The sequence below is a fragment of the Lipotes vexillifer genome, unplaced genomic scaffold (genome assembly GCF_000442215.2).
Source record: "Lipotes vexillifer unplaced genomic scaffold, Lipotes_vexillifer_v1.1 scaffold1094, whole genome shotgun sequence".
NCBI lineage: Eukaryota > Metazoa > Chordata > Mammalia > Artiodactyla > Lipotidae > Lipotes > Lipotes vexillifer.
Window position 1 is genome coordinate 1777665 of NW_006792775.1, and position 24394 is coordinate 1802058.

At 60.3% G+C, this 24394-nt stretch overlaps 1 protein-coding gene across 1 annotated transcript; it reads left to right on the forward strand.

Moving 5' to 3' along the window:
* The first annotated feature begins 779 nt into the window (after positions 1 to 779).
* TSPAN32 (tetraspanin 32) lies at positions 780 to 15294 on the forward strand. Its single transcript, XM_007466007.1, has 8 exons — positions 780 to 845; positions 1540 to 1654; positions 2470 to 2567; positions 6075 to 6149; positions 11818 to 11919; positions 14044 to 14127; positions 14412 to 14482; positions 15003 to 15294. The coding sequence occupies exons 1-8, from the start codon at positions 780 to 782 to the stop codon at positions 15292 to 15294; spliced, it is 903 nt and encodes a 300-aa protein (XP_007466069.1).
* The last annotated feature ends 9100 nt before the right edge of the window (positions 15295 to 24394 follow it).

Here is a 24394-nt window from a genome sequence, read left to right on the forward strand (position 1 = left end):
TCCCCTCCAGGCCCACGTTGGGCCCAGTGGCCCAGTTAGCACAGCCCCACGTTCATTTGGGTTTGCAGCCGTGCCCCATCCCCGGGTTCACGTGGTTTAGTTTGATTACAGATTCGGGTTTTGACAAAGCCTCGGTGTGGGTACCGGTGAGGGCCCAGCACCCCCCAAACCCCCGCACCCTCCAGATGGCTCGGCCCTAAATTACTCATTTGTGCCGCTGAGGCATCAAAAATCAAGTTGCTTTTTCAAAACTTTTGATGTCACAGAGCATTTCAAAAGATGTTTCATAAGACAATGCTTCAATAAGGACATCCGGATCGGACCTTCTCTCCCCAAGTCCTCCAAGGACGATGGCCCCAGGCAGGACTTAACGGGAGGTCCAGCCTCTGCTCGCACACTCCAGAGACAGGAAGCTCTGTCACCCCCGCGCATGTGCCCTCTCCCACTTGCCCACCTCCACCCAAGGTCCTCTGCAGCCACGCCAGGAGCGCCTTTGGGAGAGGCCTCTTTCATCTGCAAGCATCCTAGGGTCTTGGGCCAGGGGTGGGGGCAGCAGGGGGGCAGAAGCTGCCCTCGCCACCCCTCGCCTTCCTGCCTGCCCTTCCTCTGGGGTCCCCAGAGGCTCAGTTCCTGGTGTGCTGGCAATCAGACAGATGGGCGACCAACGTAACCCAGCTCCTGGGCGGGCAGCTGTGGTCTGAGGCCCCCGCCCAGCTGGAAACCACAGTGGGAGGGGAGGGGAAGGAAGAGAAGGGCAGGGGAGAGCAGAGGAGACCTCCATGGGGCCTTGGAGTCGAGTCAGGGTGGCCAAATGCCAGATGCTGGTCACCAGTCTCTTTGTCTTGGTAACAGGCAGGCTGGGCAGGGGCGGGAGGCGGCGGTGGGGGTGCTGAGCCATGCTCCCGGACCTCTGGGACTGCGGTCCCCACCCCGACCACACCAGCCCTGCCGCCCCGGTGGACATGCACCTGGGGCTCTGGTGGCAGACTCCCGGCAGCAGAAGGATGCCGCACGAGCAGTGCCTGTCCTACTGCCGGGAGGCACGGGCCCTAGAGAAGGCCTGAGGGCCTTGGGGGGCTGGTGAACCGGGCTCGGAGGGGCTTTCCCTGGGGGAGCGGTGGGGGGGGCTGGCCTCCCGCTCTGGAAGGTGCTCTCATGGCTGGTGGGGGGAGAGAGGCGGGCTGAGAAGGGCTGGGTGGGTCCGTTCCCTGCTCCGCAAATGGAATGATGCAAGGTTCCAGGCCCTTGGAAAAGATGGGCAGTGGGTGCGCATGTTGCAGGGGAGGCGGGATGTGAGTGTGAGTGTGTGTGCCGGGGTGTCTTGTGTGAGTGTGAGTGCGTCTGTGTGCCTGTGGGGGGGGGGCTGTCTGTGTTGGGGAGTGTCTGGGCCAAAGGTCTCCCTGAGACCACCCCCAGAAACACCCAGAGGCCCCACAGTCGATCCTGTCTCCTGTGAGACCTGGAAGCTGGAGGGAGGCTGGCAGGGGGACGGGTCAGTGCCCAGCCCTGCCCCACATGCTGGGTCTACCCCACCCCCAGCTACTGGGCCTCGCTATGGCCACCACAGCAGTGCTCACCTACTTCGGGCCTCACTTTGCTGTCATCGGCCACGCATCCTCAGAGAGGACCCCCTATGAAGCTTTGCACCTCTGGGGTAAGTGAGGCTCTGGGCGGGGCAGCCACTATTGGGGAGGGGGCTTCAGGAGCAAAGGTGGCTGGGGAGGAGCCCCAGGCTAGCGTGAGGTCTCCCGAGTGGAGCCGGGCTGGGGCAGGCAGTGGGGTCAGAGGTAGAAAGGGCCACCCGGAAGTCCCAGCTCCACTGGGCAGAGCCTGGGGTCTGCCCAGGTCTCCCGCCCTGGGACCCCGGGGACAGTGTGGGCATGTCGGGTGGCGTCCGGACCCTGTCCTCTGTGTCCAGGAAGCGGTGCTCACCCATGATGAGGCCTTGAGCATCAGAGATGGCATCCTGTGCCCCCTACCCTGCCCCTGGGGGGCTTGGCCTCCGGAGAGAGCACACTGGAGGCCAAGGAGAGAGGCTGTGGGGGAAGCCGAGGCTCAGGGGGTTGGGGCTGGTGGTCCCCACCCCAGGCCTCCTGGTGGCCGCAGGCCCCATGTTTTTACCCTGAGCCCTGAACCCCAGACTCCCTAGAGCAGGAAGCCTGGGGCCAAGCCTGGACTGATAAGATTACAGCCACCTGCCAGTAGGGCCTGGGGGCAGGGATGTGGGCTCTAAGATAGCCCTGGGGTTGGGGGAACAGGGGCGACAGGAAGCTAGGAGGGAGGGCGGGGCCGGCATGGAGGCGGATGGGTGGTGGGAGGTACACCCCTGCCTGACCAGACAAGGCCCATTCAGAGCTTCGCAAAGTCCAGCACCCCAAGTTGACTCTCAGGTTGGATTTCAGACCTTGGCTCTGTGCACATGGGACCCCTGCCCTGGGCACGCTGACACCCATCTCTCTCCACGCTCAGCCTTCTCCACAGGAATCACCCTGGCCGCGCTCCTGACCCTGGGGGCTGTGCTGAGTGCCGCAGCCACTGTGAGAGAGGCCAGGGGCCTCATGGCTGGGGTGAGTTCTCTGTGTCCCCAGCTCCCCCAGACGGGATCTGGCAGGGCTGTGAGCCCACGGAGCCTGCCTCTTCCCTGTGTCCCAACAGAAACTGAGGCTCCAGGGGTGTGGGCCAGCCAGGACCCCTCCACCTGGGACCACCAAGGCCCTTCCACCCGGGACAGCCAGAACCCCCTCCACCAGGTGCCTATCTCACCCCCATCATCCATGGGGGCCTTGAAAGGCAGAGCTGACCCCCCCAGGCCTAGGCACTGTTTCAAAGGCCCAGGGAGGGCCTGGTTCTGTGACACTGGAGTCGCTGCGTACGTGGTTTGGGTGAATTCCATCCCCTTACCAGGAGGCCAGGCCCAATCCATCACCTGTAGGCCGGGACTGGTCAGTGGCCCCGAGGCGGCCTGCAGTCGGGCTCCTCCTGAGCAGCACACCCTCCCCTGCAGCCACCAGCAGTGGGGTCTCCCCACCCCTCGAGGTCCCACAAGCCTCTGACCTCACCCCACAGCAGTGGCCCTGTGTTGCCCCCATACCTGTTCCTCCATGTGGCCCTATCTCGGTCCCCACCAGCCTGTCCTGTTGCTCCACCTGCCAGCCCCGTCTCCCCAGGGACCACGGGCCTGCCCACTCTGGGCTCAAGCCCCTCCTCTCACCTGAACTGGGGCCTCAGCTCCTGGCTGGTGCCCTGTGCTGTCACCTGGTGCACACCACCCCCCAGAGCCTTCTCAGGCTCCCCAAGGCGCGTGAGACCAAGTCCAGCCTCCCTGTGCCTCCACGGGTCCCTCTGGCCTCCCGCTTTCCTGCCCCCAGCCCTCTGCTCTGGCAAACCCACCCCTCCCCTGGGAGTGGTTTGTGGGGCTGACAACCCCTGAGACCTCAGGCCGGGGCTGTGTTTCCCCGGGTTGGCCTCTGAGGCCGGCAACCCTGGGCTCCCTGAGGGCAGCCTTCTGGGTCCCCAGGGCTGGCGGGTCTCTCGGCCCAGCCTGTGTCAGCAAATGTTGGTTGAAGGACTCCTGGGTTGTAAACATCACCAAGGGCAGGGACAGAGTCACCTCCTGGAGCCGGGCCCCGGCCCTGGGTGTGCTTGGGGAGTAGAGGGGCATCCGGCAGCTCGAGCCCTAACCAGGACCCCGCAGGAGCATGGGCAGGGCAGTGCTGCGTGGGCGCACTAAGACCCGGGCCTGTGCAGTCTGGCTGGGGTATGGGGGGAGAGAAGGAGGCCCCAGTGGCAGCTTACCAGGCAGGTGCACTGTCCTCCCAAAGGGGAGCCCTGAGGCGTGGGGCTTGCCAGAGGGCCTCAGGGCTGGAGGTCAAGGCTGCTGGCGGGGCCAGACCCAGGGGTCCTGGTGAGGGCGGCCCGGAGAGGCCAGCGCCGAGGCTGCAGCATCGGCCACCAGGGGGCGCCATGGTGCTGGGCTCAGAGCCGAGGCGGGAAGATGCCAAAGGCTCCTGTTCCCAAGGTTCCTGGCTCAACGGTTCTCGGCCCAGCCGGTCACCAGGGCCTTCCCCAGCTCCCGAGCGCCCCAGCTCTGCACCCTGATCTGGGGGCGGGGGCCAGGGAGCACCAGGGTCTCGGCTCCGCGTCCCTTCACCGTTACTTGGGTCGGGCCCCACGGCCGCCCGCCTGCTGCACCCCAACCTCCCGCCCTGGGCCCCCAGCCTGGACGGCAAGCCCAGCACGGCCCCGCGGGGTCTGGGAGACCTCACTCCCCTACTGCCCTGCTGAGCCACGGCCGTGTGTGTGCATCTCAGTGTGCGTGCCGCGTCTGGCATGTGTGAGCCCACGTGGAGGGCCAGGGGGCAGAGATCTTTCCCACCTGCCGCTCCCCAGCCGCTTCCTGCCCCCCCCCAGCCCCCTCCCGCACCAGCGTCACACACAGGAAATGAGAGGCTCGCAGGCTCGGAGTAGGGTTGGCAGCAGCGCCGAGGCAGCCATTTTGATTTATGTATGTGGTTTTGTTCAGAACAGGGAGAAAGAAACCGGTAGGGATGGGGCCCGGCCGCACCAGAGCCTCAGCCCCGCAGAGGGCCTGGGGGCCCCGGCGCGCTCATCGCCGCCCAGGACCCTCCATGCAGGCGGACTGGAGGCGGGAGGGAAGGGCGTGATGCTTGCTTTCCTGAGGAATGAGCCGGTTCCTGGAAAATGCTGGTCCCCTGAGCTGGCTCTGGGCCTCCAGCCTGCAAGGCAATGCTGAGCAATGGCTTCCAGATGGGGAAGGCGGCCCTCGGCCAGCCCGGGGGGGCAGGGGGGGCGGGGAGGAGGGAGACGGGGGAGGAGGCAGCATGTCCTGGCTGTCCTGAGACTGAGGCCTTGAAGACCCCTGGGCAGGCAGGAGGGAACATGGGGTGAAGGCCGGTGGGCCGCCCGCCCCTGAGAAGAGCCGGAGGTCCCTGTGCCTACACTGAGTCTGGGCGCTGGCGGGGTGGCCCCCACTCTTTCATGGAGCCTGGTGGGCCCCCACCCCTGTGTGGACTCTTTTTTCAAACCCCATCCAGCTCGGGCAGCGTGTGTGTCCATCTGCATCTGGGGTGTCCCTCCATTCCATTCCAGGTGCCACCCTGAGTGCGGCCCCTAGGTTGGGAGAGCCTGGCCGCAGCCTGCCCCCGGCCACGGACAGCCCGGGGTGACAGGTGGGGCGGTGACACCAGGCCTCCAGACCCCCGGGCCGTGTGGTCAGCAGGCGAATCGACTGTCCAGGGCTTTAGAAGGAGCCTCAGCCCGAGACCCGAATCAGAGGGTCACCAGCACAAAGTGGCAAATCAGACTATGGGTGGGGGGATGTCCCCAAGGCATCACGTGGGCCAGGGCTCCTAGTCTGGGATGACCCTCTGAAATGACCCACAAAAGAGCTTTGGGGGCATGTGTGCACTTTGCGGGGAGGGACCATAAAGTTCATCAGCTTCAGAACCCCCGTGAGAGACAGACGCCACCAAAGCCCTGGGGCCCAGGGGGTGGCAGGAGGTGGGGACGGGGTCAGCTGGGCCACGGGGACAGAGCAGGGTGGGACGAAGGGGGTGGGGCTTCTCCGCAGGAGTCACCCCGTCTCGGGGCATCCTCCTGGCCATGCTCTCTGCAGAATGCCAACTCTGAACCCCCCCGGGAGGCATGTTTCAGAAAACAAAAGCAAAGCAGCAGTCCCTCCTCCAAAGGCCCTCCCTGTTCAGGGGGCCCTGCAGCCCCTGAGCCACCCCTCCTGCCCAGACTTAAAATGGGTTCGTTTCTTCTCCGGGATCCAAATCTCAGGCTCGGGAAGGCCCTGCCTGGCCCTTCCAGGGCCAGTGCGCTTCCCGGCAGCAGCCGCAGAGGGCAGGCCTGCGTCCCTGGGGCAGGGGCTGTGGCACTGCCATCAACGCCCCTCACGGGAGCTAAAACCAGCAATAGGGGGTCTCCCGAGAAGGGCCAAAAGAAGGGATGGGGACCAGTGTGCCCGCCGCCCAAGGCCTCCCCCTTGGGCAGTGGGGAGTCGCTAGGCCACCACCACGGCGCCCGGACTCACGGTCCCTCCTCTGCCCCAGGCCTTCCTGTGCTTTGCCCTGGTGTTCTGCGCCCTGGTGCAGGTGGTCTTCTGGAGGTTCCACAACCCCACGCAGGTGAGCGCCCCGGCCCGCCCCCATCCCGCCGGCGAGGGTCCCTCAGGTATGAGAAAGTCCGTTCCGTGCTTCCTGTCACCTGCTGGTCACCGCTGTGGGGACGTTCTCTGCCTGGGGGTGAGGTGGGGATGCAGAGACCAGAGGGCTGGCCCTCTCCTGGGCTGGGGACAGCGGATCCCCAGAGAAGGAGGGGAAGCAGGTACAGGCCTCAGACACCCCCTTCTCACTAAAGATGGGACCTGGGGGGTTGGAAGGAGGCCCCCCAGCTGGCCTGAGGGATTGATTAGTGGGGGTTGGTTCCAGAAAATGCACTGGGGGCTGCTCTCCTGACGGGGATCGGGCCAGGCAGGGAGAGGCCTTGTCCAGGCGTGGGCGCTGCAGGACAGTGGAGGGGACGGCCAGGCCTCCTCCACAGGACGACAGCGGCCCTGCAGTCCAGGACTCGAGCTGCCTGGAGGTGGGACCGTTCACATGATCCTACTCATTCCATTTTCACTGTGGGCTTTTCCCAGGGACATGCATGTCAGTGGTGACCGTGGTAATGGTGGGTGTGGGTCCCCATAGCAGGGGGCTCCTTTGTTTCTTCCTTCCTTCATCTGTTCATCCGTCCCTCTGTCCTCTGGGTGCCACTGGTTCAGTGGGGCTCTGGGGTGGCTCAGGGCTGGGAGGCAAGGATGCCCCAGCTCTGGGATAACACGGTCACGCAGGGCCCCGGCCCCCAGAGAGCAGGGCTCGAAGACTGCAGGCCACGGGTCTAGGGTGGGCGCTGACCCCAGGGAGCAGGGCAGGACCACAGCTTGGGAAGGACTGCTCCCAAGGGACACAGGGGGCTGGGGCAGCCTGGCCCTGCAGAAATTCTGTCTGAACTCTGGGTCCTGAGACGGAGCTGAGAGCCTGCCTGGGAAATGGGGCTGGCCAAGTTCATGAGCAGAGCTGACCCCTCCCAGACCAGGGCTGGGGGTCAAGGCCAGACCCCCTCTGGCCAGGCAGAGAAAATGGGTGCCCAAGAGGCTCAGGGAGAGGGGCAGCGACCCCGGACGGGCTCACGTGTAGGGCCTGGGGACTAGTGGGGGCCAGGAGGGTCCACAGTTGGCTGAGGAGGGGACACCGGTGGCTCCAGTTGGCCCGTACCAGGCCAGGGCACAGAGCAAGCCCGGCCACTGCCCTCCAGCACCCTGTGCCCATGGCCCCCCGACAGGATCAGACTTCTTTCCCCAGCTGAGCTGCGAGCCTGCAGGGCAGCCTCCGGGGCGCCCTTCCCAAAGGGCCCTCTCCCCACCCCCCCACCACGTCTGCTTCTCAGCATCTGTCCCAGGCCTCAGGCCCCTGCTCCTCCCCGGATGAGAGGTGCCGGGGAGCAGCCTCCCCCCGTCCGCAGCGATGCACACGACCGAGGCAGCAGAACTCAGGCCCCAGCCTTCACTTGTGAGAGCCCAGCCCCAGGCAAGACCCCGAGGCAGCCCCGCAAGGAGCTGCGGGGCCAGCGGGTGGGGCCACAGAGAGGGACGGGAGAGTCCAGCCCCACAGGCCCCATCCGGCTGGACTCTCTGAGACCCTGATCAGTCCTTTCTCCTCTCACTGGGACTCAGTTTCCCCATGCACTCTGTAAGGATCAGGGAAACCAAAGCCAGTCCAGCTGGAGTATACCCGGTTTCTGGGCAAAACCCTGTGCAAGCAGGTGACCAGCAATGATTTTTTGCCTGTGTATCAGGAGCCCCAGCGGCCCCGACCCCCTTGTTGCCCAGGCCCCCCACCCCCCGGCAGATGTTCATGCAAGATGCAGCCAGGTAGGAGGCTGAGCTTGTGCTGTGTGCCTTTAGGTGTGTGATTACCCACTCTGGTCTTACCTGCAGTAATGGGCCTAGTTTCTGCTCCCTGCCCCAGTGCTCCTTGGAGTTGTTGAGGCCGTCACCAGACCTTCCAGGGTGGTGGCCATCCCCTTGGTCTGCAGATGGAGGGACTCAGGCCCACGGGGGTGGGGGGAGGGCAAGATCACCCCGGCAGAGGCAGGCAGGAGGGGTCCAGCATCCAGGGCTCTTCACCCTGACTCAATGCCTTTTTACCCTTCCCTGCCCAAGGGTCACCCCAAACTGTTCACCACCACCTTGGCATCACCTGGGGTCACCCAGATGGAATGCCAGATGGAAAAAGGGCATTTCCTCTGGCTCTGGAGGGCTCGGAGCCTGACAAGGCAGCCTCGGCTCTCGGTGACCAGGGAGCGCTGGGCTCGGCTGGTGTTTTGGCCTCACATTTCCCATCCACCGAGAAGCCCGGGCGAGGTCTGGGTCACTGTGTGGGTGGTCCCGGCCAAGACAGCTGCCAGGGTGCCCTGGGCAACCCCTGCAGCTCTCCTGGGGGGCGGCTGCAGCCCATCCTTTCTGCCCTGACACTGTGTGTTTACAGCTCTGAGCCCAGGATTTGCACTTCTGCAGGGGAGGGGCCATGCAGGGGCCACAGGCCATAATCTGGCTGGGGTCCCCGCTCCGGGAAGGGGAGGGTGCAAAAGCGGATGGCTCCCAGCTGGCCTCTTCCGTGTCCCAGCCCCTGCCGCCATCCCCGACGGAAATCTTCCTGTCTGGTCTGCGCTCCAGCTGGCTTTCAGGGTCCAGCTCTCGGGGTCCTGCCTGACCCCAGTCGGGGTTGGGGCTTCCTCCGTGTCCGGGCCCACGTGGGCCCACAGGAGGCCGGGGTGGGGCAGCTCTGGCTTCAAAGTCTGGGGTCAGCCTCTCACCCGGTGCCCTTGGGACCAGCTAGCCTTCCTGGGCCTCGGTTTCCTCATCTGTAAAAGGAGCATGAGAACCCCAATGAGGGGGCTGCTGAGTGGTGGGAATGAACCAGTGGGACCCACCTGCACCCCCTGAGCCCAGGTCTGTCCTCCATCACTGGGGCCAGTGCAGAGCTGGGCACTGGCCAGGGCACGGGACCCGAGCAGCAGGAGCAGGACAAGCCACCCGTCCTGTGCCCCCCAACCCAGGGAACCTGGGCAGGTGCCTTGGCATCAGGGCCAGCCTGGGCCAGACAGATCCCAGCCCCGCTCCTTCCTTCCACGAGATCCTCATGGAGGCCCAGGGAGCAGAGAAGCACAAAGGGCCAAGCTGTTTGCTCCAGGGGATCTGTTCACCCCCATTTCTCCCCCTGCACCTCCCCTGAGTGACCCCCTAAGATATCCTGAAACACGGGGTCAAGATGGGCCATCTAGGGCAACCCTACAAATGGGAAACCTGGGGACAAGGAGAGGACAGGGACCGGCCACGACTCCTGGTGGCCCAGAAGGCAGGCCGCAGACCCTGGAGGGGGGGCACTCACTCCCCCGCACCCTGGGGCGGTCACTCCCTCAGAGCCCTGGTAGGCGCCCTGAAGCTGGGAGGGCCAGCAATGCAGGGACTGGGTGGCTGTGCTATGAATACAGAGCATGAGAGCTATTAATTATGTTCCTGCGGGAGCCTGAGAGCCACTCTGCCACAGTGCCGTCCCCAGACGGGCTGCGGGGCAATGAATTGCCTGGCTCCACTTAATAATTCATGCACGGATTAAGTAGAGCACTGCCGGGAGCCCCAGAGAAAGGCTGTCTGTCTTCTAGCTCCCAGGTCTGGGCCCCTCCCCTCGAGGCCACTCCCCTCCCCCATAGTCCAGCGGCCGCCAGAACCAGCCCTGGGGCACAAGGCCCTGGTCTGCAGACCACCTGCAGCTCCCACGGGCCACCCCCTCTGCAGCTATTCTCCCCCGCCCCCCCCGCCCCCCCCACCGCAGGTTTAGCAGACAATGGGGAGGCAGAGGTCAATGGCAGGGTGGGGAGCCAGACTGGCACCCCAGGCACCTGGTTTGTATTCAGCGCCCCAGGCACTCCCGTCCTGAGGGGTGCCCCCTGGAGCCCTGGAAGATGGGGCTTAAAGATCGGGGCACCCTGGCAGGGAGCACCCAGGTATCAGGGCCCAAGGGCCTCTGAGACCTCCCAGCCCACCCCCAGTTTTCTCATGGAGAAACACAGCCCCTGAACCTGGTGATGGGGGGCAGACGGTAGAGCACCACCCAGGCACCCAGGCCTCAGGAGAGTCAGCCTGGCCCCCTGATGCCAGGCCCAGGGGTCTTGGGCAGGGGCGTGGCTTTGCCAGATCTGCTTCTCCATCTGAAGGAGAAACTCGCGCCCCACTTCTGGGGTCACGGGGAGAGACGTGCAGCTCAACCACCAGCGGCTTTGTTCTTCCCACTCATGTTTCAGTAACAACACCTCCAGAGGGGCCGGGGTCTCCCTGGGCCCTAGTGGGCCTTGGGAGTGGGGATGGAACCCCAAGGGTGGGCTGAGCTGGCCTCCCTGCCCCGGCCTCCTGCACCACCGACCCCGGGCCAGCTCTGCTAGCCCCTCAGTCCTCACCAGGACCCCCTCCCACGAGAACGCAGTACAGCCTGGCAGGTCTCCACCCCCATGTCACTAGAGGAAACGAAGGCCAAGAGAGAGCCGCCAGCCAGGTCTCCCGCGGTGGTGGCCGGCCTGGCGCCTGGCCCCCAGCCCAGGACGCTGCCCACCTCCCACTGGGTGGGGAACAAAGCAGCTGGCTGACTCTGTGGGCAAGGTCTCAGCCGGGAGGGTTAATGAGCCCTGGGAGTGGTGGTCAGGGTGGAAATTGGTCTGGTTCCTACTGGACAGCACTGGGCGAGACCGCCCCCTGCCCACCTGCCCCCAAGTCCTCCAGGCTGGGAGTGGAGAAGCCGCCCTTCCTTTCTGGAGGGTGGGGGTGAGTGGCCAGAGCAGGGCACCCCTGAGCGCCTGTCAGCCTGTCCCCGCTGTCAGCACAGCATGGGGATGGGAAGGGAAGGGAGGCAGGGCATAGGGTCTCTGAGGTAGGAAAAGAGGCATCAGAGGGCAAGGGAGCTCAGAGGCCTTGCCCATGCTAGAGGCCAGCGACCCCAGTGCAGTCACAGAAGCCTTCCTGGAGGAGGCAAGATTCCAGTTTGTCTCTGATGAAATCACTTGGCAAGGGGAGGGCATTTCGGTCTGGGGGCAGCACGAGCAAAGGCACAGAAGGGGATGCTTAGCTGGGCAGAGGCAATGAGGTCTGGGTGAGGTGTGAAGGCAGAGCTGGCCAGGCCCCTGTTGCTACCCTGCTTCTCCTTTGTCTGCCCCCAAGGGGCCTCGTCTGCCCTGGGTGCCCTTGGCCAGCTCTGGGTAACTGCCTGGGCTTTTCAGAACCTACCGATGGTTCTAGGCAAAGACCTGGAGCATCCCTGGGGAGCTGAGCTCCTGGCACGAGGCCACTCCTGGCCGTCTTCCCCCAGGGCCCACCGGTGGCTTTCCCTCCCCACTGCCTGTTTCCAGATCAACAGAAGCAGGTGGACACTTCGGCCAGGGCGTCCTCCCACTGTAAGACAAGAGCTGGGGGGTGGGTGGCCAAGCTCGGGCCTCTGGTTTATCCTGCAGGACCCCCCAGGGGCAAGAGTGGCATTAACGGCCATTCTTGGGGGGAGGTCCCCACAACTGAAATATGGGGACCCCTGTGACCGGCCACCAGGGGACCCAGTCTCCGCTTCCAGGGAGCTCTGCCCCGTGGAAGGAGGAGGGGGCCAGCTGGACACCACCCAGCACCCGAGGGCCAGGCCCCGCCTTCGGGGGGCTCCGTCGGGGGAGGGGCTTCACAGGCACAGGGGCCTTCCCATGATGCTCTCGGGACAGGTGGAGGACGCCGTGTTGGACGCCTACGATCAGGTGTATGAGCAGGCGGTGAAGAGCTCGTCAGGAGTCTGGCGGCAGGAGCTGGTGGCCATCCAGGACATGGTGAGCGTGGTGGGGGGAGGCCCCCTCCCTGGGCAGCCCTGGACTGGTCAGCCTCCCCAGGTGGGCTGTGATTTAGAAAATGGGCAGAGGTAGCCCCCCAGAGCCAGCCGGCAGGGGGCCAGGTGCTGAGCAGAAGGTCCCAGGGCGCAGGTTGTCAGTGCCCCTTGGGGGGAGGGGGTGGAGACAGAGAGGTCCTGTCCTCCGTCTGCCCTACAAGGGCAGCTACTGCCAGGATTTGCGGGGCCCAGAGCAGAGTGCAAGACTCCTTGTCCAAAAGTGATGACGAATTTCAGGGTGGTGACGGCACAGCATTCGGTGGGGCCCCAGTGACTGCTGGCCAGGCTGCCCGGAACCCAGCACCCCCTGCAGAGTCAGCAGCCTCGCCCTGAGCCCCGGTCCTGGCCTCTGGGGGGGGAGGGGGTGCCCTTCGTGCCTCAGTTTCCCCATCTGTCTGACAGGGATCCTGGGGTTCTCAGAGCGAACTGCCTCCCTCTTCTGTCCCTGCAGTTTCAGTGCTGTGGTAAGAGCCCCCCCCTCGGCCTCCCGGAGGGCTCGGAGGCTGACCTGTGTCGGGGGCAGGAGGCCGCCAGACAGGTGAGGGGGAAGGGCCTGCAGAGACCCCGGGGGGCTCAGCCCCAGAGCAGGGCCACTCCCACGCCTTGACCCTGGGGGCTGTGCTGGGCTGGGGGGAGTTGACAGACGCGGGCCCGGGTCCTCTCCAGGCCCCAATCACTCCCTCACCCCTTCACACAGTTCCCAGCTTGGGGGCTCCGCATGGCCAGGCACAGTGTCAGGCACTGAGACCGCCCCCCATCGGTCTCCCATCGGCCCGCCCCCCATCGGCCCCTAGGAGGCGGGTGGGCAGCTCTGCCTGCGTTGGGCTGGGGGCAGGTGTTCGAGGGCCCCTGAAGGCCAGAAGGGCGATTGCCAGAGGGTCAGCCTAGGCCAGAGTCTGGCCACGAGGGCTTCAGTGATGAGAGACAGAGGCAGGGACGCTATTCTTCGGGATGACGGCGGCCCCCCTCCCCCCACCCCGCCTCCTCAGCTCCCCTCCCCCGCTGTCCGGGAAGCAAACACCCCTATCTCTGGCAAGAGGCTCCTGGCCACCCTCCAAGAAACGGACAGGAGGATGCGAATGGCTGGAGGCCCAGCCAGGGACAGAGCCAGCACAGCACCCTGGGCTCTCGCGCTGGGAGGGGCGAGGGCAGAAGAGGGCCCTGCATTCAGGGAAGGGGGCTCAGGAGGCCTGTTCACACCACCCAGGGAGAGGCCTCAGGTCGCCGTCTGCAAAGTGGGAGCAAAGTCTGGTTTCTTTTACCTTCTGGGGTGGTGGGGGCCACGGGGAGACTGTAAAGGCCATGTGGGTGGGGACACCTCGGGGAGGGGGCGAGAGGGCAGGGAGGTTGTCCTAGATGGTGGTCTGACCCCGGGCTGCCTTCCAAGAGGAAGTGGGACCACGCTGGGGGACCAGACCCGATCAAGGGAATTCATGGACAGATGGACGGACAGTCAGACACCAAGCCGGCCTCCTTTCCCCCCGGCATCCCAGCCATCACAGTCTAACCCTGCATGTCCCACAGCACATCCTTCCCCAGCGTGCCCCCAAATGCCAGGTCCATCCCCCAAACCAGATGCCACCATCAGAGTGATTCAGAGTTGAGACCGTCACCTCCCGTTTCCTTGGAGACAGAGAGCCTCTGCGGATGCCACGTCCTGGAGAGGCTGTGGAAATTCAGGATGGAGCCAGGACAGCCCGGGGACACCCATGCCCCACCCTGTTAGCCAGTGTCCTCTCCTCACCCAGGCTCTGTGTCCCACCCTGGATGGGGTTTGGGGGGGCCCAACACAGGCAGATCAGGGGACGCCCAGAGGAAAGCACCCACTGGACCCCTGGGGGCCCCATGGTCCCCACAGAGGTGGGCTCCACCCTGCTTGTTTTTGCCTGTTTTCAGTGCCAGTCCCCAGAGCTCGGGGTGGTTTTCCCTGGGATGTGCCGCACCCCGACTTTCCATCTCCCTAGCTTTTGTCCTAGATGGGCGCTGCAGCTCCATGCCTTGGTGGAGGCGCCTTGCCCTGGGCTGGGAGGGGCGGTCAGGGGGCCCATGCGTGCTGCCCTCCGCGCAGGACTGCCTGCAGGGGATCAGGGACTTCCTGAGGATGCACAGGAACATCGCCTCCACCCTGATCAGCCTCAGCCTCGCCTCCATGGTACCCTCTCACCCCCACCCCCGCCCCTTCCCCACCTGCCTGTGCCCCCCCCACCTCAGACGGAAGGGCAGGGCTGGGCAGCCCCAGGTCAGATCGCGGGTCTTGGGGACCAGCAAGGCTTGCCCTGCGCAGGGAGCCGGGAGGAGCAGGCCTGCGGGGTGACAGGGCCTCCCTGATTCCCTTCCCTAGACGGCTGGGAACCCTGCACAGCCCAGTGACCTCCTCGGGGGGCGATGAGCCCCCTCCCCTGGAGCTGCTGGTGCAGGTGCCTCCACCTCCCCCAGGTGTACGTGATGCCGCTCAGCGCCTTCCTCTGGTTTGCCATCCACTCGGGCAAATACACCCTGAGCCCACGGTAGGCCTGCCCGCCCCTCCCCACCTCCCCAAAGGGGTCCTACAGCCCTGCAGCTGGAGGTGGGCAGGCAGAGAGCACGCCCCGCCCCGACCCCACTCCCAAGATCTCTGCCTCTGCCCAGCGAGTGGGACCCCTGGACCACGGGCCAGACCAGTTCTCCAGAGGAGGTGCTTTGGGGGAGGCTGGGCCCACTGAGGGAGGGGCAGCATGCACTCCACCCTGCAGCCCCCATCCTGGCCGAGACCTGGCCTCACAGCTGCCAACTCCACCGACACTGAGAGACGGTGCTTCTGGGGCCCCCGGCCAGGACCTCCCATGAGCAGGGAGCAGGGAGGACCCGGTCCCAGCAGCCGAGCAGCGCCCCACCACCCCTCAGCGCTCACAGCGTCCCTGCCTGCCACCTCCTTCACTCCCTGACTCAGCCACTCTGCCCTGGCCACCTGGGCGCCCTCCCTGCCCAGGCATCCCGCCCGGCCCCTCTGCATCCTCCAACGGCCTCAACGGTCCTTCTGCCCCTCAGGGCCCGTGGCTGCCAGCCCCGGGAGCCCCGCTCCTACAGACGCTGCCCGGAGGGGCCCGCCCCTCATCACCCATCTGAAGCAGATGCTCTCAGGGGCCGTCGGGGTCCAAGCAGTCGCCCGGGTCACCCTCCGCTGCTCCAGGAGACCCACCCGCCTACACACAGGAGCAACAGAGATGCTCCAGCCTCGGCCCGCACGCGATCCTTCCCAGGAGGGGATGAGCTGTTTTCCTCCACATGGTGGTGGGATGGGGAGGGAGGGGACCCCACCAGACAAGCAGCCTCCATGTAAGCAGACGGGGGACCGGGGGTCATTTGCAGACTCTGGGAGTGGGCTGGGAGGTGAGTGAGGAGAGAGGAAGCAGAGGGCAGCTTGGCTGGGCTCTGCTTTGAGTCCCACAGGGTCAAACCCAGGGGTGGGCTGGGCTGGGCTTGGCTGCCCCTGCAGGCTCTGGGGAGGACCCACTCCAGGCTGGGTCAGGCTGTTGCCAGAGTTCGGTTCTGTGCGGCTGTGGGACTGAGGTCCCTTCCTTGCCCGCTGTCTGCGGGGCCGCTGTGCTCCCTGAGACCCCTACCCCTCCATCCTCAAGTCAGCACGGCAGGTGGGTTCCTGCTCCTGCTGGGAATTCCTCTGACTCTCCCCAAGGCTGGAGGACAGTCCACTTTCAAAGGCTCACGTGTGTAGATGAGGGCCACCCGGGTAAACTTCCTGCCGTACAGAGAAATCACATTTGTGGTGATACTGTGTTCACGGGTTCTGGGGAATGCATTTGAGAAATCCCGCCTGCCACGGCCTCTCCCCGTGGCCATCCAACTACCCGGCTGGTGAGTTCTCTCTAACGAACCGTCCCTGACGATTTGCATCCTTGGCTCGAAACCAAAGTCCTGGGTGGGACGCCAGACTGACCCAGCCTAGGCCGAGGCCCCAGCGTAACTGACAAAGGAGAAGGGACTGTGCGGCCCTTTTAACTTGCATAGAGGGAGCTCAGCCCTGCCCTCCCCCCGAAACCAACAAAGTCGGGTGCCTCCCCAGTAAGAAGCAGCCCTCTGTGATGGGCAACCAGAAAGGGGCAAAGTGACCAAAGCCTGCTGCAGTCCACCCCTTGTGTTTCCAATCACACACACACACACTCCCTCTCTCTCTCTCTCTTCCCACACTTACACCTCCAAAAACAAGACGGTGCTCAGCCAGGATAAAGCAAATAGCTCTCCTACAAGTGAAGGCGCACAGGCCTTGCCCCCAAGGAATGTGCCGGAAGTCCAACGGTTCTGCATTTGATAGCCGTCCAGGCATCCGGGGATGTGCGCGCCTCTCCCGGTCCCGTTCTTCTCATCAGACAAAATAAACTTTAAAGAAGCACCAGCTGAATTCCTGTGTACAGCAGTGGTGGAGAGAAAAGGGGATGCAGTTAAATTCTGTAGAAACGTACATGACACCGCAGGAGAAAGGGCTTTGCCAGAAGCTGTTAAATGGTGCTCCTTTCTGCAGTGGCCACGAGGCTGTGACCGACCTTCGGGCTTCCCTGCCCCACCACCCTGTCCACGTCCTCTCACGGGTCCGAGCGCTTCTCCTGCTGGGTGAGCCCACTCTTCGTCGGGGACGGAGCTGGGAAGGAAGGTCTCCATCCTGTGGTCACCTCTGCCACCGTCTCTCGTCATCAGACGCGCAGGATGAGAGACCTGGGGAACCCCTCAGCCCTCCACATTCAGTAGCAGCACCTTGTTTCCTCTTGATAGGATCACCCAGCCATCCCCGTGGCCCCCTTTGTGGCCTCTTAACCCAGTGGCAGAGGAGCCCTGAGTGGGCCAGGTGGAACCCCCCACCCAGCTTCCAACTCAAGGACACTATTGTTTTGTTCAAAGCATTCCTTTGCTTGTTACTAAAATGGCCAAACCAGGAGAGCAGGGACCAACAGGGCCGAGAGACAAGCGTTTGTGAGTGGCTCAGTCGTTCTAATCACAGGAAGGGTGCTGCCCCCACCCCTACCTCCCCCACACCATACATCCTGATTCAGGGGGAAAGGCGCTGCTGACTAGCGTGTCCTGCAGGACACAGCGTCAGTGTCCCCGCACTGTCCCCTGGCTGTGGTCCTAAATGATGCCCAAGATTAGGCCACCATCCCTCAGGATCGCCTCCTTTGAGGAGCAGGGTACATGGTGGCCCTCGGGAAGCCCATGGGCACCTCCCATTGCCTTGTTTCTTTGACTGTAAAGTCAGGTCCTTGGCCAGAAACAATGACACGTGAGGAACAGGGACAGCAAATAAGGCTTTAAGTAAGTAAATAAGGAAGGTGCCGGTACATGCAGGGGAGAAAAGCCAAATCCAGAACGAGGCCCAAGCCCAGTGGGAACAGTCGCTACCTTCCCCCACAAGGGAGGGGCCCATGATGTCTACGGTTGTGTCAATGTGACTGGCCCCGGGTGCCCGGGTGGGACACTACTTCTGGGGGAGCCTGGGAGGGGGTTGTTTCCAGGTGAGATCAGCATTGAATCGCGGATGCAGGAGAGCAGGTGGGAGGGCACCATCTGGTCCCCGAGGCCTGAACAGAACACAAGGCAGGGGAGGGAGAACGTGTCCTTTTCTGGCCCCACCCCTTGAGCTGGGACAGCTCCTGTCACCTCCTCCTGCCCTTAGACTGGGGTTTACACCATCCACTCCCCTGGCTCTCAGGCCTCCAGACTCAGACTGGACGACATCACCAAACTGGCCTTCCTGGGCCACCAGTGTGCAGACAGCACGTCATTCCCAGCCCACCTGAGCCAATTCCTCATAATCATATTTTTTATAGAGAGGTAGGTAGGTAAATAGATGGATGATAGGTGGATGGGTGGATGGATGGGTGGGTGGATGGGTGGGTGGATGGATGGATGGGTGGATGGATGGATGGAGGATGGATGGGTGGATGGATGGATGGGTGGGTGGATGGATGGGTGGGTGGATGGATGGGTGGATGGATGGATGGGTGGGGATGGATGGATGGACAGATGGATGGATGGATGGATGGGTGTGTGGGTGGATGGAGGATGGATGGATGGATGGATGTGTGGGTAGATGGAGGATGGATGGATGGATGGAGGATGGATGATGGTTGGAGGGATGGATGGATGTGTGGGTGGATGGAGGGATGGATGGATGGATGGAGGATGGGTGATGGATGGATGGATGGATGGATGTGTGGGTGGATGGAGGATGGATGGATGGATGGATGGGTGGATGGAGGATGGGTGGATGGAGGATGGATGGATGGGTGGGTGGATGGATGGATGGATGGATGGATGAGTGGATGGATGGATGGATGGATGGGTGGATATAGAGACAGATATCCCACCGGTGCAGTTTCTCTGGAGCATCCTGACCAATACAGGGTCCAAAGTCAGTGAACCTGCTACAGGTGGCAGGCTGGTCTCCCATGAAGCTACTGCATTGCAGTGCAGAGTTGGACACTGCTGTAACAAATGGAGCATCCGGCTGTAGGGGTGTCCAGGTGAGGCTCGGCAGCTGGACCACAGGCGGCTCCCCCTCCTACCCTCTGTCTGCTTTTCACTAGGCCACCGGGCAGTGCGGGGGTGGCTGGGGGAAGAGGCTGCCTGCCCGCCACGGGGTTCCAAGAACCTTACAACAGTCCAGACACCCAACCTCACTGGGCGATGCGGAGCTGCTGGGCCTGCCCAGCTACGCGACCCAGTGGACAGATGACAGCCACTTCAGGATGGGCGGTTCGGGTCACCCTGCTGTCCCACGGACAGGGGTCAGCTTCTCCCCTGGCCCACAGGGAAGCCAAATGCTGAGTCGCAGAGGAAGGCGAGGTCCTTGCAAAGAGTGTGGCTGCGTGTCCGTGTGGGAATGGCGCTGAGATTCCCCATCTCAGCTTCCACAGTAGCCGCTGGGGCCATGGGGTCCCCGGGTCACAAGGACCAAGCTGTGTGGCCACCAGGGCACCTCCGCTGCTCTGCACCTCGCTCAAAGCCAGCAGCCCAGCACACCGCCTGGGTGCCGGTGAAAGCAAAGCCGATGCCCAGACGTGGCTTCCTCCACCTGTGCACAGGTGGCCAAGGCTGCAGAGGGGACACTCTTGTGTCCACTGGACCCAGCGAGGACTTGTGTTTTCTCAGGGTTTACTCTCACTCTGCCGGGTGCAGTTTTCACCGAAGTGACCAGACATTTCTCCTCCAGATCTCATCAGCACAGGATCTCGGGGGTGGGGGGGACACATGGTCAAGGTCCCTGTGGATTCAGCTGTGGCTGAGACCCCGAGTGCCCGTGTGGTCCCGAGGCAAGACCGCAGTCCTGCCCTTCCAGGTGCAAGCAAACGGCCTCTGGTTCTCTGCACCTCTGGACAAACCTAAAAATGCAAAAACAAAACGAGGGATTCACTGGCCGAGCAGCCTCATGCCGGGGGGCGGCCCCTTGCATCGATTTGCACCGGTTAAGAACACCTGAAGCTACGGCTGCGCTTATGTCACCACCTGATTTCAAGATCCCCCCCACCCCCGACCCCGCCCCCGATGGGGCACAGCTCACAATCCGACGACCTGATGCAGGGTTCCGTCCAGAGGCGGGGGCGCCGAATCACTGCGCATGCGCGGGCCCACCTTCAGGAACATCGCCCAGCGGTCCTCTGACTGCTCGCTCCAATGTCAGTGCTCGCAGCAGCGCACACGTGCTCTTGCCCACAAACTTAAAACTTCTGTCCTTCTAGTAGGTGTTAAGCGGTATCACATTATGGCTCTAATCTCCTATTCCTGTTTCCTGTTTTCATGATCATTGGCCATTTCTGTTTTGTATTCTGCCAAATGTCTGTTCATGTCTTTTGCCCATTTTTTTAAATTGGATCCTATGTCTCTTTCTTCTGGTGCATAGGGAAGCTGTTTTGTATTACTGGGTAGAAATCATGTGTTACTTATATGTATTGTAAACATTGTCTCATATCTGTGACTGACTTTCACTTTCTTTATAGTGACTTCTGTGAACAAATGTTCTTTGTTTTTTACCTTTTAATGAAAAGCTTTAATACAGAAAATAAGTAGAGAGAGTAATGCAATGAACACACATATATCCACTGGGACAGCTCATTTTATGTGTCAACTCAGCAGGGCCTTGGTGTCCAGCTGTTTGATCCAACCAACAGCTGGCTGTTGCCCTAAAGGTGTTTTTAGATGAAATTAACATTTAAATCAGAAGACCTGGAGTAAAGCAGGTCACCTGCCATCGAGTGGATGGGCCTCGTCCAATCAATCAAAGGCCTTAAGAGCAAAGACTGAGGTTTCCCAGGAAAGAAGGATTTCAACCTCAGGACTGCAACATACAGAGCCTGCCTGGGTTCCTGCCTGCCCACCTGCCCAGGGAGTTCAGATGTGCCCCTCTCCCAACTGCATGGACCAATTCCTTGGAATAAATATCTCATTTTCTCTCTCTTTCCCTCTGTCTGTCTCTCTCTGTCTCTGTCTCTCTCTTTATATATAGACATGCATACATATACACACACATATATTTACTTTAAGATGTATGTATTGATATATGTAAGTTTCTTAAAGTCAATTCCATACATTATGACACTTCAACCAGAAATAGAATAGATAAGCAGTTCAGCATTCATCTCCAAAAATGGAAGACATCCCCAGCCGACCCACAATCCCATTAGCATGGAGCTAAGCTAACAATAATTCCGTAATAGCATTGAAAAACCTAATCCATATTCCATTTCCACCATGTCCCCCATTAGCTTTTATTGCTGGTTTGTTTACTCCAAGATTCCATCAAACCCCCTGCTTTGGGTATGTCTCGTCTTTTCTAATTTACAGCAGTTTCCTCCCACCCCCAGTATTTTTCTCCACACCACTAACTCATTTCAGGAGCCCAGCTCAGGTGCCCGAAGGTCCCAGATTCTGGAGGTGACATCCTCATGGTGCCATTTTACGTGTTCCTCCCTCCCCTGTTTTTCCTGCAACTGGAGGTCAGCACTAAAGGCTTGGTTGTATGGCAGCTGGACCACTTTGGCAGGATCCCTGCACAGGTGAGGCGTGGTGCTCCTTGCTGCCCATGCCCAGGGAGCATGGTGCCTGCTTGTCCCATGTTAGTGAGGCTAAGTTTGATCACTGGGGACACCAGATATTTCCACTGTAAAGTTGTAGCTCTGGACGTCCTGGTGATAACCAGGTCCCCAGCAAGCATCCTCCTCCTGGTTGTACCATCTGTGGATCGTCCTTGTCTGAATCGATTATTTCACCAGCTGCGGCAAGGTGGCAAGTTGCTGATTGTGGGAGTTGGCATTGAAATTAGCCTGAGACTCTGCGGTATCTATCTAACTACTCAAATCTGCGACTGTTTGCAAAAGGAGCCATCTATCATAACACAGAGGAGTAGCTGTGGGTGTATTTCAATAAAGCTTTATTTATATTTGACTTGCGGGTCCTAGTTTGCTGACCACTGGCTTACAGCACTGTTTTCACATAAGATACAAATGTCAGAGTATAATGGGTTTTTTGTTTTGTTTTGTTTTGTTTTTGCGTTACATGGGCCTCTCACTGCTGTGGCCTCTCCCGTTGTGGAGCACAGGCTCTGGACGCGCAGGCTCAGCGGCTGTGGCTCACGGGCCCAGCCACTCCACGGCATGTGGGATCTTCCCAGACCGGGGCACGAACCCGTGTCCCCTGCATCGGCAGGTGGACTTTCAACCACTGAGCCACCAGGGAAGCCCCAGAGTATAATGTTTTAGTGTAAAACTTCATTACTTACGACTGAACAGTAAAATTCAATAGTTAGAGCTTAAGATAAATTCATTCTCTCCTATTAAATAAGAGCTTGCATTTGACTTAATGAACATTTATTAAAGTTTAATTTTTTAACACACACACACACACACACACATTAGCTCCAGAGAACTCTTCCTCCTGCTATAGTCATGCCCTCCTGTGCAACCCCCTTGTCTACAGTGTGGGCTGATCCAGTGAGTGACTTACTTCCAACACCTGAATGAGGTAAAAGTGATGGGGTGTCTCCAGAGACCACACCAGCTTCCGTCCTCTTACCCTCTCTTGCTCGCTCTACGGGGAGCAGCAGCTGTATTGAGGACTTCCCTGTAAAGGAGGGCAGAGTCCAACCAAGAGCCAGCAAGGATGAATCCTGCCCACAACCAGTAAGTGAGTTTGGACGGGGACACTGCCCAGTCGTGCCTTCAGATGAGACTGCAGCCCAGCGACTGAGGGCCACCTTGTGAGACACCATGCAATGCATCCTGTGGCTTATCCTGTGAGAGACCCTGGGCCACAAGACTCAGCACCCACAGAAACTGAGATAATAAGTGTTTGTTATTTTATTTTATTATTATTATTATTATTTTGGCCATGCCACATGGCTCACGGGATCTTATTTCCAGAACCAAGGATTGAACCTGGGCCCTCAGCAGTGAAAGCGTGGAGTCGTAACCACTGGACCGCCACGGAATTCCCATAAGTGTTTATTATTTTAAACTACTACTTTGGGGGCTAACTGGCTACTCAGCCACAGATAGCTAATGTGCTGATTTTGCCATTCCTTCTGTGTCCCTTGGATGGCTCTTCTTTGGAAAGACACGCATTCCTTCATCAACTGAGACTTACTTGAGAACTTGGGATATTCTTACTTTTATTTCTTCTTGAGTCAACTTGGTCCATTCATCATTTTCTACCAATGTTTTCGTTTCATTGAAGTTTTCATATTTCATGGCACAACTTTTTTGTGACACTCTGTTTTGGAATAATTATACGTTTACAGGAAGTTGCAAAGAAGTGTACAGGGAGCTCCCGTGCACCCTTCACCCCTCCTCCAGGAAGCCTGATGGGAGAATCTGCTGTCTCATCTTTCCTGAATGGGTCTTACAGACACTACTCAAAACATAAGTAACTAACAAAAAAATGGGGAAAGGGACCTGCAGAGTCGAGGAACTGCTCCTAACAGGGTGGAAATATTTAGGTTGTTATTAAAAGATGGATTAATAGAAGGGACATTGATGGGGCAAAACAAAGGTCTTAATACAGCCCTCTCCAGGGTGGGTGGGACAAAGGGACCCCCTACTCAACCCCTAACATTAAAGGGCTCCCAACAAGTCTGGTCTGTTTCCCCCAGTTTGGAGGAGTGCAAGAAGCAGGAAGGCGGAGGTGACAATGAAAAAGCAGACCTGGAACCTCCCGGGGACAATGATAGGACAGCTTAATCAAGATAAAAGTTGACTATTTACAATAGCCAGGATATGGAAGCAACCTAAAAGTCCATCAACAGAAGAATGGATAAAGAAGATGTGGTACACACACACACACACACACACACACACACACACGCACTGGAACACTACTCAGCTATAAAAAAGAATGAAATAATGCCATTTGCAGCAACATGGATGGGATTATCATACAAAGTGAAGTAAGTCAGAAAGAGAAAGACAGGGCTTCCCTTGGTGGCGCAGTGGTTGAGAGTCTGCCTACCGATGCAGGGGACATGGGTTCTTGCCCTGGTCTGGGAAGATCCCACATGCCGCGGAGCGCCTGGGCCCGTGAGGCATGGCCGCTGGGCCTGCGCGTCCGGAGCCTGTGCTCCACAACGGGAGAGGCCACAGCAGTGAGAGGCCCGCGTACCACAAAAAAAAAAAAAAGAAAGAGAAAGACAAATACCATATGATATCACTTATATGTGGAATCTAAAAAAAATGGTAAAAATGAACTTATTTACAAAACAGAAATAGAGTCACAGATGTACAAAACAAACTTATAGTTACCAGAAAGGAAAGGCAGGGAGGGATAAATTGGGAGATTGGGATTGACACATACACACTACTATATATAAAATAGATAACTAACAAGGACCTACTGTATAGCACAGGGAACTCTACTCATTACTCTGTAATGTCCTATATGGGAAAAGAATCTAAAAAAGAGTGGATACATGGATATGTATAATTGATTCACTTTACTGTACAGCAGAAACTAATACAACATTGTAAATCAACTGTACTCCAATTTTAAAAAAAAAGATAAAAGTTGACAAAAGGGTCCCTTGGCTCAATTCCCTGCTGGGGACCCAGAGCCTTGTGCACAGAGCGGGCCCCAGGGTCAGGGGTGGAGAGACATGGTCCAGGACTCCTTGATGCCAGAGCCCCGCGCATGGTGGTACCAAAACCAGCTGGTGCAGCCAACAATCAGAACGATGGGATGGGGAGAGTACAGGGGCGCCGGAGATGGTAGGATGATGGCAGCTGGGACGTTTGAACAGGCTTTCGGTAAAGAAGCTGTGCCTCCCTTACCTAATGTTTTATGACGTGGATATTATGTCATAGTGACGGACGCGTCCCCTACCTAGTATTGTGAAACCAAATCCTATAGATGAAATCCCAGTGCAGGCCACCAGGAAGAATGTCAGG

What these genes read in the sequence shown, in the direction of transcription:
- TSPAN32 (XM_007466007.1), top strand. Translation starts at nt 780, where the DNA reads ATGGGGCCTTGGAGTCGAGTCAGGGTGGCCAAATGCCAGATGCTGGTC. An exon ending in TCACCAGTCTCTTTGTCTTG is followed by an intron (nt 846 to 1,539) that starts GTAACAGGCAGG and finishes CCCCACCCCCAG; the next exon opens with CTACTGGGCCTCGCTATGGC. An exon ending in TGGTGGCCATCCAGGACATG is followed by an intron (nt 11,920 to 14,043) that starts GTGAGCGTGGTG and finishes CCCTCCGCGCAG; the next exon opens with GACTGCCTGCAGGGGATCAG.